The sequence below is a fragment of the Heteronotia binoei genome, chromosome 10 (assembly GCF_032191835.1).
Source record: "Heteronotia binoei isolate CCM8104 ecotype False Entrance Well chromosome 10, APGP_CSIRO_Hbin_v1, whole genome shotgun sequence".
NCBI lineage: Eukaryota > Metazoa > Chordata > Lepidosauria > Squamata > Gekkonidae > Heteronotia > Heteronotia binoei.
Genome location: NC_083232.1, coordinates 36,240,246 through 36,254,286, shown reverse-complemented (window position 1 = coordinate 36,254,286; position 14,041 = coordinate 36,240,246). Strand labels below are relative to the sequence as shown.

General features: G+C 42.4%; 1 protein-coding gene across 1 annotated transcript in view; it reads left to right on the top strand.

Annotated features, from left to right (window-relative positions):
* Positions 1–14,041, top strand: part of MALRD1 (MAM and LDL receptor class A domain containing 1) — a 367,497-nt gene that overhangs the window by 223,535 nt on the left and 129,921 nt on the right. Inside the window, exon 21 of the mRNA XM_060248396.1 lies at positions 8,966–9,127. Within this exon, the coding sequence (XP_060104379.1) occupies positions 8,966–9,127 (162 nt within the window). The remainder of the gene's footprint in view (positions 1–8,965; positions 9,128–14,041) is intronic.

Here is a 14,041-nt window from a genome sequence, read left to right as displayed (position 1 = left end):
GAATGGACTGTTCCTATTCCATGGGATAATGACTGTGTGTTCCCACATACTCAGCATACTATGACCTCTTGGGAACCAGACTTCTGCCCTTGCTTTGCTAATGATAATACAACAGCCAAAAGAGGATGAGCTAAAGTAAATAACTGGCTCATCTTGTAGGCAAGAAAACAATGCCTTCTTGAGTCTTCATACTGGCATCTTGACTTTGAGGAAACCCTGTTTGGCCTTTGACAAGTCAGAAGCACTGATTAGTTTTTTATATAAAGCAGAGTGAAATTTTCCAATTCCTTGTTAAATTTTATTCTTTCAGTGGTTTTCCACTTCGTGTTATGTCTGTATTTTTGTCCTCCCCCCCCCCCTTCTATGCTTAGAGTGACTGACAAGGTTTCAGGGAGAACATTGGTAGCAGGGCTTTTTTTTGTAGCAGGAACTTTGCATATTAGGCTATACCCCCCTGATGTTGCCAATCCTCTAAGAGCTTACAGTAGACCCTGTACTAAGAGCCCTGTAAACTCTTGGAGGATTAGCTACATCAGAGAGAGATCTTGGGGTCATGGTAGATAACTCACTGAAAATGTCAAGAAAGTGTGCGATTGCAATAAAAAAAGCCAACGCCATGCTGGGAATTATTAGGAAGGGAATTGAAAACAAATCAGTATCATAATGCCCCTGTATAAATCAATGGTGCAGTCTCATTTGGAGCATTGTGTGCAATTCTGGTCACCACACCTCAAAAAAGATATTATAGCATTGGAAAAAGTGCAGAAAAGGGCAACTAGAATGATTAAAGGTTTGGAACACTTTCCCTATGAAGAAAGTTTGAAGCGCTTGGGGCTCTTTAGCTTGGAGAAACGTCGACTGCGGGGTGACATGGTAGAGGTTTACAAGATTATGGGATGGAGAAAGTAGAGAAAGAAGTCATTTTCTCCCTTTCTCACAATACAAGAACTCGTGGGCATTCAATGAAATTGCTGAACAGAGCAGTCAGGTTAAAACGGATAAAAGGAAGTACTTCTTCACCCAAAGGGTGATTAACATGTGGAATTCACTGCCACAGGAGGTGGTGGCGGCTACAAGCATGCACGGCTTCAAGATGGGCTTAGATAAAAATATGAAGCAGAGGTCCATAAGTGGCTATTAGCCACAGTGTGTGTGTGTGTGTATGCTCCCTTCTCATTTGGTGGCCAAAGTATTTGAGTTAGAGGACAGACATACAAATGGTGATTTTCACAACTTCAAGGACCTTGTGATTTCAGTCATCAAAAGTAATCCAACACTATCCATCTTGCAGGTGGCAGTATGGACTGCCTTGAAGCTGTTTGTTTTAGCTGCCATCTTGCTTCTCATGAGCAAAATATGCTCATTTTGCTTCTTCTCCCTTCTAGTCAGCCAAAGCTAAGAAACTCTTTGAGATCATTCTTTCAGCTCAGAAATATTCATAACCAGTCAAGGTGCCCTAAGGATTTTCATTGGCAACACATTTTTCATGCCCTTTAAAAATCTGCAGTGGTACTCAGGTGGGAAGAAGCACATGCACATTTTGCAAGCAGGTTCCTTTCTCCTGAAGTATATTCAATTACATGTTGGTTTTATGAATAGCAGGCCTCCTAGTTGATGAACCATCTGGTCAAATGCCTTGACATACTGAAATGAAAGCAATTTTAAAGAAAAACGGAAGAGCCCTTTCCCCATCACCTTTAAATAGACTTGAGTTTACATCAAAAAGGAAAGAATGCCAGCCTGACTCCAACAAGCTGCAGATTTCATCGACCCTGAACACACTGTTCTCAAATATTTATTGTAAACAATTCAAGCAGACTATACTGGCAACATATTAGAATTGAATTCCTGTTGCCAGGTGATTTTTTTATAAAGATGAACTCATGAGACTCAAGTGAGCCTAAGTTAAGCACTTTTAAGTCCCATCAATTTGAGTGGTCAGAGCACAGGATGATAACTTCATCTGTCTGTTTTCAGCAAGAAGACCTGGTGCCTTAAAGACCTGAGCTCTTGCTCCATGTGAAAAATGATGGGGAGCAGAAAGCAGGAGTTTAAACAGCTCTGAGGCATTTAAACCAAACAGCTGAGCAACAGGAAACCATTTCAACCTCTGCTTTTTGCTTGCCACCAAAAGCCATAGTGTGCAGAAAGCTGGGGGTCAAATGTCTCAGAGCCATTTAAACTCCTGCTTTCTGATCCCTGTGACTTTTCATGGGGAGCAAAAAGCAGGGGTTTGAATGGCTCAGAACCATTTAAACCAAACAACTGTTTTTGTGAACAGCAGAAAACAGGTGTTTAAGCGGCTCAGAGCCATTTAAACCCCTATTTTCTGCTCTTTACAAACTGCCACGAATCACCATGAACTGCATCAAAATTCATGGAAGTTTGCTGTGGCTCTTCAGTTTGTGAACATCACAAACCATGAACTGGCCAAAATTCATGACAAATTTTAGTTTGTGAGCCAGTTTGCACCTATCCCTAACTTTGAAGTCTGTCATTAGAGGACCATTTAATGAATTTAGGCCCAAAGACCAACAGTCTGGACCACCAAAGCAAGACAGCTTTCACCTTGTAGTGCCTTTCCTGATTGTCTGGCCAACATGAGTCAGGTTATGGCTTTTTTTCTGTGGTAGGTCCCATCCTCTGGAATGGCTTACCAGAATGTATGTGGAGGGCTGACTGATTTCAGGAAGACATTGCAAATGGTTTTATTTCAGAGTGTGCTTAGTGGATGGTAAACTATTTTTGGCCAGTCTGGCTGTGTTTTTATCTTGTGTGTTTTTATTTTGTTATAATGCCTTTATGTATTTGCAAAGTTTTGTGGCTTTGTTAACTACCTTCAGTCTAAGATAAGGCAGGATATAAATATTTTAGATAGATAAATAAGTAAATAAGCAATTAGGTCAGCTGCCCAGGATCCCATGATTACCTAATTGTCTCTTGCTTGAGATGCTAGATGTCTTTAAAAGAAACCATAGGATACTAAAGTGTTAGGATCTAGACCAGAGTGAATGTGTTTTGAAGAGTTATTTCTCACCAAGGGTAGGATTTTCATATATCAGGGCCTAATGTCTACCTTAGACCTATGATCTGAAAGATATATTTTATTTAAACTCCTTTCCCAACTACTTTTCATATTTTGCACCCCATTGAGGATAAGCTCACACCTTTCTCTGCTCCATGGTGGTTTTTCTCTGGATTAGCCACATGGGAAGGATACATTAACTGCAGGTGTAAATCAATCTGAATTGGAGACTGGAATTTGCAAATGGAATGTTTTCACTGGGTTATCACAAATAAATTACTACTGAATCTTATCACTCAGCTCCTTAGACTTGCTGTCTTATTTGTTGCATAGGAAACTATCCATTTACTTTGTTAGGATGAATAAAGTTCTCCTCTGTTTAAGCATCTTCTTTCATTCTCTTAGGGAGGTATATCAAACCTTTACCGGAGCTATGTATACAAACAAATTATCCCCTAGGAACTTGTGTTTGATATTGACATATGTTGAGTCATGCCTTGACATTGGTGTCCTTTTGAAACAAATTTTTAGCCACAGATCAATACTACTAGAACTGTCTCTTTCCCATATCCAAGCTACCTCCAGGTCTCTTATGTGTAATAGTGCGTGTTTACCTTCTTCCTGTTTCTTTTCTGCCAAAATCAAGGATCTCCGTTCATTTCTTTCTTCAAGGGAATAAGTGTTATTTAGGTATGCATGGAGTCTCTTTGCTATGATCTTCCATCAGGTTGCCCCGAAACAGAAGATTCAATACCAGGCTATAATTTACCAGAAAATAATTTTTCTTCTAAACTAGAAAAGGTTTTTTTCAGTACTGAAGAGAAGAGTTGGTACCCCACTCTTCACTCAGAGTCTCAGAGCAGTTTACAATCTCCTTTCCCTTCCACTCCCCACAACAGACACTCTGTGAGGTAGGTAAAGCTGAGAGAACTCTTTCAAGGACTCCTCTTGAGAGAACAGCTCTGAAAGAACTTATGACTGACTCAAGGTTGCACCAGCAGGTGCACGTAGAGGAGTGCGGAGGAGTCAAATTCATTTCTCCCAGATTAGAGTCCATGCCCCTAACCACTACACCATACCGGCTAGTGAATGAATTACTGCCTCCTCTAGATGCCCGGGAAGAGAACCGTGCACCAGAGAGCATTATTCTGATCTAAGGATTTAAATAAAACCTTGGCAAGATTTAGCAACCTTAGAGGTTGTTGTTCAGTCACAAATACAAGCCAGACTCTTTGCAGCCCCGTGGACAAAGACATGCCAGGTCCTCCTGTCTGCCTCCATCCTCTGAAGTCTGCTCAAATTCTTGTTAGTTACATCAGTAACGCTGTCCAGCCTTCTCATCTTTTGCTGTCCCCTTCTTCTATTGCCATCTGTCTTTCCCAGCATCAGGATCTTCTCCAGTGAGTGCTCCCTTCTCATTTGGTGGCCAAAGTATTTGAGTTAGAGGACAAACATACAAATGGTGATTTTCACAATTTCAAGGACCTTGCAATTTCAGTCATCAAAACTGATCCAACACTATCCATATAAATGAGACAAGTAGTTCCTTTGAAATACTTCTGGTATTAGTTCTACAAAGAACCTGAGAAATCAGGTTAGATAGGTCTATCAAGCCAGTGTGGTGTAGTGGTTAGGATGTTGGACTGGAATTTGATAGATCTATCTGGTAGACTCAAGGTTTTCACCCTTCCTCTGCCATGGAAACTTGCTATGTGACCTTGGGCTAGTCACATACTCTTAGCCTAGCCTATCTCACAGGGTTGTTGTGAAGATAAAATGGAGAAGAGGAGAATGATTTGAACTAATTTGGATTCCCATTGGGGAGAAAGGCTGGGTGATAGGTGAAGTATATTAATAAATAAGGACTGTAGGCCACTATGCCTACATCCTCCACTTTTAGACATAGCCTGTCTCAGAATACCAGTTGCTGAGCAGGAATGTAAGGATGGTTTGGACCCTGTATCCTGTCCTGTGAGCTTTCCAAGGCATCCTATTGACTGTTGTGGGGTTCAGCAATTTTGTTCAAATCCAACTAAGATGAAGTCTTGTACCTGCGTTGTGGGGACTCGGAATCAGGAATGTGACTCCCAACGTTTGGTGGGGCACCACTGATGCCAGCATCTAGGGTGAGGAGCCTTGGGGTGATCCTGGATGCCCCATTTTAATAAAGGCACAGATCACCACTGCTGCCAGGTCAGTCTTTTATCACCTCCAGCTGGTCAGGCAACTGGTTCCCTATCTCACCTCCCTGAACTTAGCTACAGTGATCCATGCAACGGTTACTTCCAGGCAGGATTACTGTAACTCGCTCTTTGCAAGGCTGCCTGTGAACTTGACCCAGAAACTGCAGCTGGTGCAGAATGCGGTAGCACATATGCTTATGGCAATGCCTGTGTGGGCACACATTCAGCTGGTGCTCTGTCAGCTGCACTGGCTGCCTATAAAGTACTGGACCCAGTTCAAGGTTTTAGTGCTGACTTCCAAAGTCCTACGTGGCCAGGGAGCTGCATATCTCAGGGGCTGTCTCTCCCTGTATGTGCTCAACTGAACACCACCCTCCAGTTGTCCCTGGCCCAAAGGATGTCCAGCAGACCTCAAATAGGGCTAGGGCCTTTTCTGCTTTTGCCCCGGCCTGGTGGAATGCACTCCCATCTAAGATCAGGACCCTGCGAGACTTGTCACAGTTCTGCAGGATCTGTAAAACAGAGCTGGTCCACCAGGCCTTTGGTTGAGGCAGCAGACGTTCAACCATCCTGGCCTCCCCTGCTCACAGCACTGGCTTCAATGTCCTCATATGCTATTTTGTTCCAAGACTGTCAACAGGGCACTTTAGTAAAATGGGGTGCTATTAATCATCATCATCATGGACTGCCTTGAAGCTGTTTGTTTTAGCTGCCATCTTGCTTCTCATGAGCTCATTTTGCTTCTTCTCCCTTCTAGTTAGCCAAAGCTAAGAAACTCTTTGGGATCATTCTTTCAGCTCAGAAATATTCATAATCAGTCAAGGTACCCTAAGAATTTTCATTGGCAACAGTGTAATCCTTAACAAAGTTACACCTTTCTAAGCCCATGAATTTAAAAGTGCATAAGTCTGTTCAGGACTGCTTTTGTTTCTTTTTTTATAAACAGCATTATAGCTTCTGGAGCATTTTATTAAAATTCCTAGTTGTTGTATCAAAAGTAATTCTACAAGATCAGTTTCTTTTGATCAAGCAAGCTGGCTTGTAATTGAAGAACAAATCCATTTATTGTCATTTTTTCAAAAAAAGCAATGCATCAAAGTTGTTCATATTCTATAGGGAAAATCCATATAAATTAAAGCCTTTTCAATTTCAAGTTCACTCTTTAAGCTTTTTGGTTTCAAAGTACACAAAAAACATTGATTCCTTCAGCACTGCATCCCACAGTTCGATCTAAAATTCTTTCATGCATCATGACATTTTCCCAAGTTACCTACTTTTTTCTGATTTCTTTGGTTCTGTGTCTTGAAGTGTGAAAAAAATTGTCCTCAATAAATAACAAGAAGTTTATTGTTTAGAAGTGACTGCTATTTATTATATATTTGGATTATTCAGGATGGGAAGGAGGCTGAGCATGGTGGGGCCTGACTGTGGCCTGTAGTCCAGCTCAATGGCCTTCCTGAGGGCCTCTGTGAAAGTGCAAACCTTCAAAGTCTCACTTCCTGGCCTGGAAGGGCTGCAGTGGGTAGAAAATGGGGAGGGAGGCTTCCCTCTGGTCCCCTTTCAAGGTCTCTACCATGCTGCGGCCTGCAGTTGACCTTGTGGCTTTTCCCACCCATCCCTCCCTCTGCCCATTGGTGTTACAGGTTCAGTTTTGTTGGGTTGTCATTTGTCCGTTGTGGTGTCACATTAACATTCTTTCATTTTGCTTTGTCATAGTTGTGTTCTGGTGTTCTGGTAGTGTCAGCATTAGGTTGGGCCTCTTTTTAGGGGGAACATGCCCTTTCCCCCCATTTTTGAGGATCCCAAGGATCTGAGGGTGAGGGCTTGCAGGGGACACACCTAGTTCAGGAGCTGTCAGAAAACCAAGTTAGAGTCCAATAGCACCTTTAAAACCAACAAAGTTTTATTCGGGATATGAACTTTTGTGTGTCAAGCACACTTAGGCAAATAATGAAATAAAATGCAATGAACAGTACTACACATAGGGAGTGGGCAGTGAATTAGCATGCAAAATAGTTAAAATACTTCCAGTGGATTTTTTTTTTTAAGTTTATCATCTGCCTGGGTTCAGTTGTGGGTGGTGGTGGGAAACAGTAAAGGCAATAAACATGCCAGAATTGGAGAATGATGGTTAGAGCCTTTCATTTGGTTTCTTAATTGTAAAGAGTCTGTTGTCATGCTCCACTGATCTCCTCTCAAGCACAGCTATCCCCCTGGATCTGTCAGAAAGCCATCATTCTCAACTGGCGGGGGATACTTTGCAGTGGCTTGTGTCCATGTGGAATCCTGTGTCTTGCCATCCCATTTTATCTCCAGCATGAAGGCTGAGCTGTGGTGTGTCCCTCTGTTTGCAGGCAGGTCAGCCTATGTCTGGAACTGCTGCCCTGTGTTGTGCCAAATCTCTGTCAGCTGTAACCAATAAAACTGGTGCCATTTCAACCCCAACATCGTATCCGTGGTACCTAGTCTGTTTAGTCTGTTCACCTCACACTTTCCTCTTCTCCTTTGATACTGTGTCCACAAGGTAGTATCATGAGCCTCCCTTCCTACTCAAAGCTTTATAAAACTGGGGATTAAAATGGGTTATCTCAGTAATTCTCACTACATCCCTTCAAACTAGCACATGTGAAGTGCTTCAAAGACTTAGGAAAATGATCATACAGCAAAGAGGCAGACAAAGGCTGTCTATAGTTCACTTAGAACAAAGTTGGAGTCCAGTAGCACCTTTAAGACCAACAAAGCTAAAAGCACACGGAAGCTTACATTCTCAATAAAACATTGTTGATCTTAAAGATGCTACTGGACTCCAACTTTGTTCTATTGCTTCAAACCAACATGGCTGTCCACCTGGCTGTAGGTCACTTACTACTGGAATACCTCACTCACACACACACAGCTGCAGCTAGAGTACTTATACAAACTTCCCTGTGAAATTATTCCCGTATTTCTCTCTCCTGTCCAGCATCCAAGCCTCTGCTAGTCATACAGTTCTTGAATGGCAATGTATGTTGGCTTCAGAGAGAGAGGGAATAGAATCAGTCAATGAACCATCTGGTGAACAAGGATAAACGTAGCAAGAGGGTGGGATAGAAGTTTTGTTTTGTTACTTGTATCAGAAGAACCTTGAATTACCATGCAAGGAATCTCACATGTCTCAGAACACTGTATTCCATTCATTATCTGTCCTGAATTAGCCCCTTCTATGCATAAGCACCTCTCCACTTAACACATTGACCCATTCCCATATTGAGTCTGGCTGCTAGAAGCTACAAATTCAGACAGAGGAAATGCACAAGGGAGCCCTAAGTCATAGAGGCTAAATATTTAATAAATGAGAAGCATTTCCCTCAAGTGGCCCACCTTATGAGGGGGCTCAGACATCTGTTTCCATTTTTACAGCTAGCATACATTCCTGTGTTGCCTATGCAAAGACCTGCTTGTTTGTACCTCACACCATCTGGAAAGCAGGAGGGACTCTTTGTGGTGCAGAAATCTCTTCATAGGAGATACATTTCAGCTATGGCTGTTGTATTGTAAGGATGAAGCTCCAGGGGTGAAGAGAAATCTGGTGGTATTAACCTTGCAGTCATTCACTGAGGTGATTCTCCCACACAAATGATCCCAAGAGCTCATTTTTCATCTTAACATATGTAAATTTGGGCTTTTAGGGGAAATAGCACCTGTTAATATACTGTCCATTTTAATATAATTGGCATGCATTGGGCAACATTCACTTTTTCTTCTTCTTCTTTTGCAGGTCTATACACCTCTATTCCAGGGAGCTGTAACTTTGAAATGCAAGGCCAAGACTGGATAACTGTGTGTGGATATACGCAAGATTCTGGTGATGAATTTGATTGGCATGTTAGCAATAGGGCTGTCATACAAGGAGAAGGCCCCAGTAAAGGTCACACACCAGGTAATAAGCTTTTCCTTTGAAACCACTTTTGAGAAATGATTGACAGTTGTCAGTTCTCAGACTAAGATTGTCAAACTGTTTGCTGAAGGAATCACAAGTAGATTCAGTGGTGGACATCAAATGAGTTTTCTCTGTTGTACAAGGAAGACAAAAGGATTAATGGGCATAGATGGTTATTCTGATTATTGTAGGAAAAGCCCAGCAGGAACTTATTTGCATATTAGGACATACCCCCTGACACCAAGCCAGCCAGTGTTAGCCAAATTGCTCTCAAATGAGGTATAGAGGAATTTATATAGGTGGGCAAAGATGGCAAATGTGTAGGGTCAATAACCTATGTATACCGGAGTCTGTCTACTCAGGAACCATTTGAAATAACAAGGAGAATTTGTAGCCTAACGGGGGGGGGGGGGGGGTTATTAGAATAAATAATTTAGGCATGCAAGGAAAAGAAATCACACTACAATCACATAGTGTTAGGAAAAATAGATGGAAAATTGGATAGTGAAACATATAAGGCAGGGGTGTCAAACATATGGCCCAGGGGCTGAATCAGGCCCTTGGAGGCCCCCGAGCACCTAGCTCTTGTCTGCTTCCTTCTCCCTCTCTCTTGCTTCCTTCTTCATCTCAACTTGCTTTACAAGGCTTGCTCAATTGCACAGGAGCTACAGAGCAAAACCTCAGTTTTCTCCATTGGTTGAGACTCCTACCCTTCCTGGTCCCCTGGGAGAGAGGGAAAGAGCCAGAGCTTCCTTTGCCCAGTTTCCTGGTTCCCCTGGGAGAATTACAAAGAAATCACCTTTAAGACCAACAAGAGCTAATGTTTTAAGCATGTTTTATTTTAAGGTAGGGTTTTTTTAGTTGTGTTTTTTTGTGTTCTTTAACAAGTTTATATCTCTGCTACCTAGTCTTAAATATGTACACACATGACCCGGCCTGACATGACCCAGCCTGGCCCAACAAGGTCTCATTTATATCAGATCCGGCCCTCATGAGTTTGACACCTGTGATATAAGGGAATAAACACAGACAGGGCTATACTTTACCAATCTTAAAGAATCCAGAAGAGTGATCCAATAGTGATGACAACAAGGAGAAGGGGAGCAAGAAACAATCAGCATATCTCACAATAATGGGCCCAGTACTGATCAGGTATTTGGGGGTGGCTCAAACAGTAAAGGTAGAGGAACTGTAAGAGACACACCGAAAGGCCAAAAACCAGCCTTCTTATAGTCAAATCTATGTCCTAAAGCAGGGGTGGCCAATGGTAGCTCTCCAGATGTTTTTTGCCTACAACTTCCATCAGCCCCAGCCAGAATGGCCAATTGCTGGGGCTGATGAGGTTTGTAGGCAAAAAACATCTGGAGAGCTACCATTGGCCACCCCTGTCCTAGGGCAATGTCAAGTCCTCACCCCGGAGCTGATATTGGTTCCCAGGGGTTTGACAAAAGGTGACATTGGCTCCCAGGGGTTTGACAAAAGGATTAACAGGTGTTGATGGTTTTACCTAGTACAAACCATCATAAAAAATAAAGAAAATTATATGGGCAATCTAGTGCCAAATTATTGGCTATTGTGACACTGTAACTAACACAATGGAAGCAGTCTATGAGACAGAATTAAGTCATTGACAGTGATCATCTTCCAAATTGTTTCATTGTGTCAGAAACTTGCCCAGATGGTTGGCAGGAAGAGTCTTTTGTTAGGTGTGAAGACGTGACAGCAAGTCTATTGTTAATGGCAGGCTTCTTTATTTGCATTTCCAAAGCATGCCTGATCATGGGAATGTGGTATATGTTCTGGACAGGACTTTCTTTGTAGAAAAAGCCCAGCAGGAACTCATTTGCATATTAGACCTTGCCCCCTGATATCACCATTGTTTCACATAGGGCTTTTTGTAGAAAAAAAATCAGCAGGGCCTCATTTGCATATTAGGCCACACCCCTTGGCACCAAGCCAGCCGGAACTGCGCTCCTGTGCGTTCCTGCTCAAAAAAAACCCTGGTTCTGGACATCGCCCTGGTATGGAGGTCTTCAGGAATGACTGTTGTTTTGGGACATCTCAGAAACATGGCTTCTGTCAGGGGCTACTTCTGGCGCTGTTCTATGGAAGACAGGAGTGCAATTGTCTAATACAGAGTATGGCAGCTCACTTGGGAAGTACAGTCCGGAATCCTCTTTGCAGGGCAGACGTTAACAGTCACACAGTCACTAGCACAAGCAGGAAGCTGCCTGGAGCTTTCCTGGAACACTGCTGCATAACTCATGCGGGGCAGATGTTCATACTGAGGCTGGCACAAGGGCCAAATATCTGTTGTCCAACAAGACCGAATGCCCATAAGGCAGTGGCATGTGAGTTTGAAGACAAAAGTCCATAGTGGCTAAGAGTCCATGTAGGTCTGGCATCAGAGTCAGGGGAATCATAGTCCAAAAATGGTGGGAGAGGGGGTCCAGGGCTAACACCAGAACTGTGTTCCTGTGCATTCCAGCTTAAAAAGAAGTCCTGATTGTCTATGTCCACGGGCAAAGATATTGATCAAAAGCCTTGCACTTGAGGGTTCACAGCCATGGTCAGGTACACATTGCCTATAGCAATGATTCAACTGTGTACCTTTCTCACTTGATCAGGAGAATTCAGTACAGCAGAAGCCAATAGTGATGTCTTTGGGTACATTGTTTATTCATCTCTTAATATAGCAGTCTGACAAATAAAATGCAAATATACCAATTATTCAGGACCCCTTGGAAGAAAAAAAAAGGTTTTCTGATAGATTAAATAGGCAGCCTGTACATTTGCATGCATCTTTAAAGATGCTGTAAATTAAAGTGGCGCTTTTAAACTTTCCCCTCTTCTGGGTCTAAAGTGCTGAATAATTTTGTTATAGAACCATGAATACAGGCATTGATGGTCACCACTGGAGTAACAACATTCAGTTAGAGTGAAAACTTGGAGACAATCCAGTCTTCTGTTGTAGTAAGTTTCTGTGTTCAAGTTGTCTCACATAGTTTCATGAATACCTGCAAGAGACACCACAATAAAGTGAGTCCGCTTGCGGAGAGGGCGGGATAGAAATTTAAAGTAATAAATAAATAAATAATAAAGAAGTACATCTGACAGAACTAGCAATTGGAGCTTAAAAATGCATGATTTGATGTTCGGAAAACAGATATTCAGAAATCATGTCTACCTGTTTGCAGTGCCCATTCCCTGACAATTTGAATCCTTCATATGATTGCTTCAGTGATTTGCTCACATTTCAAAACAAACAGCATTTTGAATAATTTTGCTTCTTTGCTCTGATGGGACTCAGTATAGTGGCTGGCTGCATAGCCACTAATGGCACACATTTACTGGCTTCCCCGGACTGCATACATCTCAGGATCATAATGGGCAGGTCATACATTGCCAGTTCAACTGTTTTAGAGTACGTGCTGCTGTTGCACTAGCAAAGTCAGTGGTACTATTCTTCATCTTTCATATTTTTATACTGTTCCTTTTCCTAGAGCAGCATACATGATTCCCTATTCCTTCATTTTTATCCTCACAATATCCCTGTGTTATAGTCTGAGCTGAAAGAGTGTAGTTAGCCCAAGATTATCCACTGAGTTTTATGTCAGAGTGGAGGTTTATATCTGAGTCTCCTTGTTCCTGAATCCTAAACAGAACTGTACCTTTCTAAATCCACTGGAGTGAATAGTTTCAGAAGGGCATAACTTTGTTTAAAGGTAAAGGTAGTCCCCCTGTGCAAGCACCAGTCATTTTCGACTCTGGGGTGACGTTGCTTTCACAACGTTTTCATGGCAGACTTTTTACGGGGTGGTTTGCCATTGCCTTCCCCAGTCATCTACACTTTTCCCCCAGCAAGCTGGGTACTCATTTTACCAACCTCGGAAGGATGGAAGGCTGAGTCAACCTGGAGCCGGCTACCTGAACCAGCTTCCTCTGGGATCAAACTCATAAGAACATAAGAGAAGCCATGTTGGATCAGGCCAGTGGCCCATCCAGTCCAACACTCTGTATCACACAATATATATATATTCCCTATTGCTTCATTTTTATCTTCACAATATCCCTGTGTTATAGTCTGAGCTGAAAGAAATTGCTGAAATGCAGTATATATATTGAAGCTGGCTATGCTTGTAGCCGCCACCACCTCCTGTGGCAGTGAATTCCACATGTTAATCACCCTTTGGGTGAAGAAGTACTTCCTTTTATCAATTTTAACCTGACTGCTCAGCAATTTCATTGAATGCCCACGAGTTCTTGTATTGTGAGAAAGGGAGAAAAGTACTTCTTTCTCTACTTTCTCCATCCCATGCATAATTTTGTAAACCTCTATCATGTCACCCCATAGTCAATGTTTCTCCAAGCTAAAGAGCCCCAAACGTTTTAACCTTTCTTCATAGGGAAAGTGTTCCAAACCTTTAATCATCCTAGTTGCCCTTTTCTGGACTTTTTCCAATGCTATAATATCCTTTTTGAGGTGCGGTGACCAGAATTGCACACAGTACTCCAAATGAGACCGCACCATTAATTTATACAGGGGCATTATGATACTGGCTGATTTGTTTTCAATTCCCTTCCTAATAATTCTCAGCATGCCGTTGGCCTTTTTTATTGCAACCACACACTGTCTTGACATTTTCAGTGGGTTATCTACCACGACCCCAAGATCTCCCTCTTGGTCAGTCTCTGCCAGTTCACAACCCATCAACTTGTATTTGTAGCTGGGATTCTTGGCCCCAATGTGCATTACTTTCCACTTGGCCACATTGAACCTCATCTGCCACGTTGACACCCACTCACCTAGCCTCAACAGATGCCTTTGGAGTGCCTCACAATCCTCTCTGGTTCTCACCACCCTGAACAATTTAGTGTCATCTGCAAACTTGGCCACTTCACTGCTTACTCCCA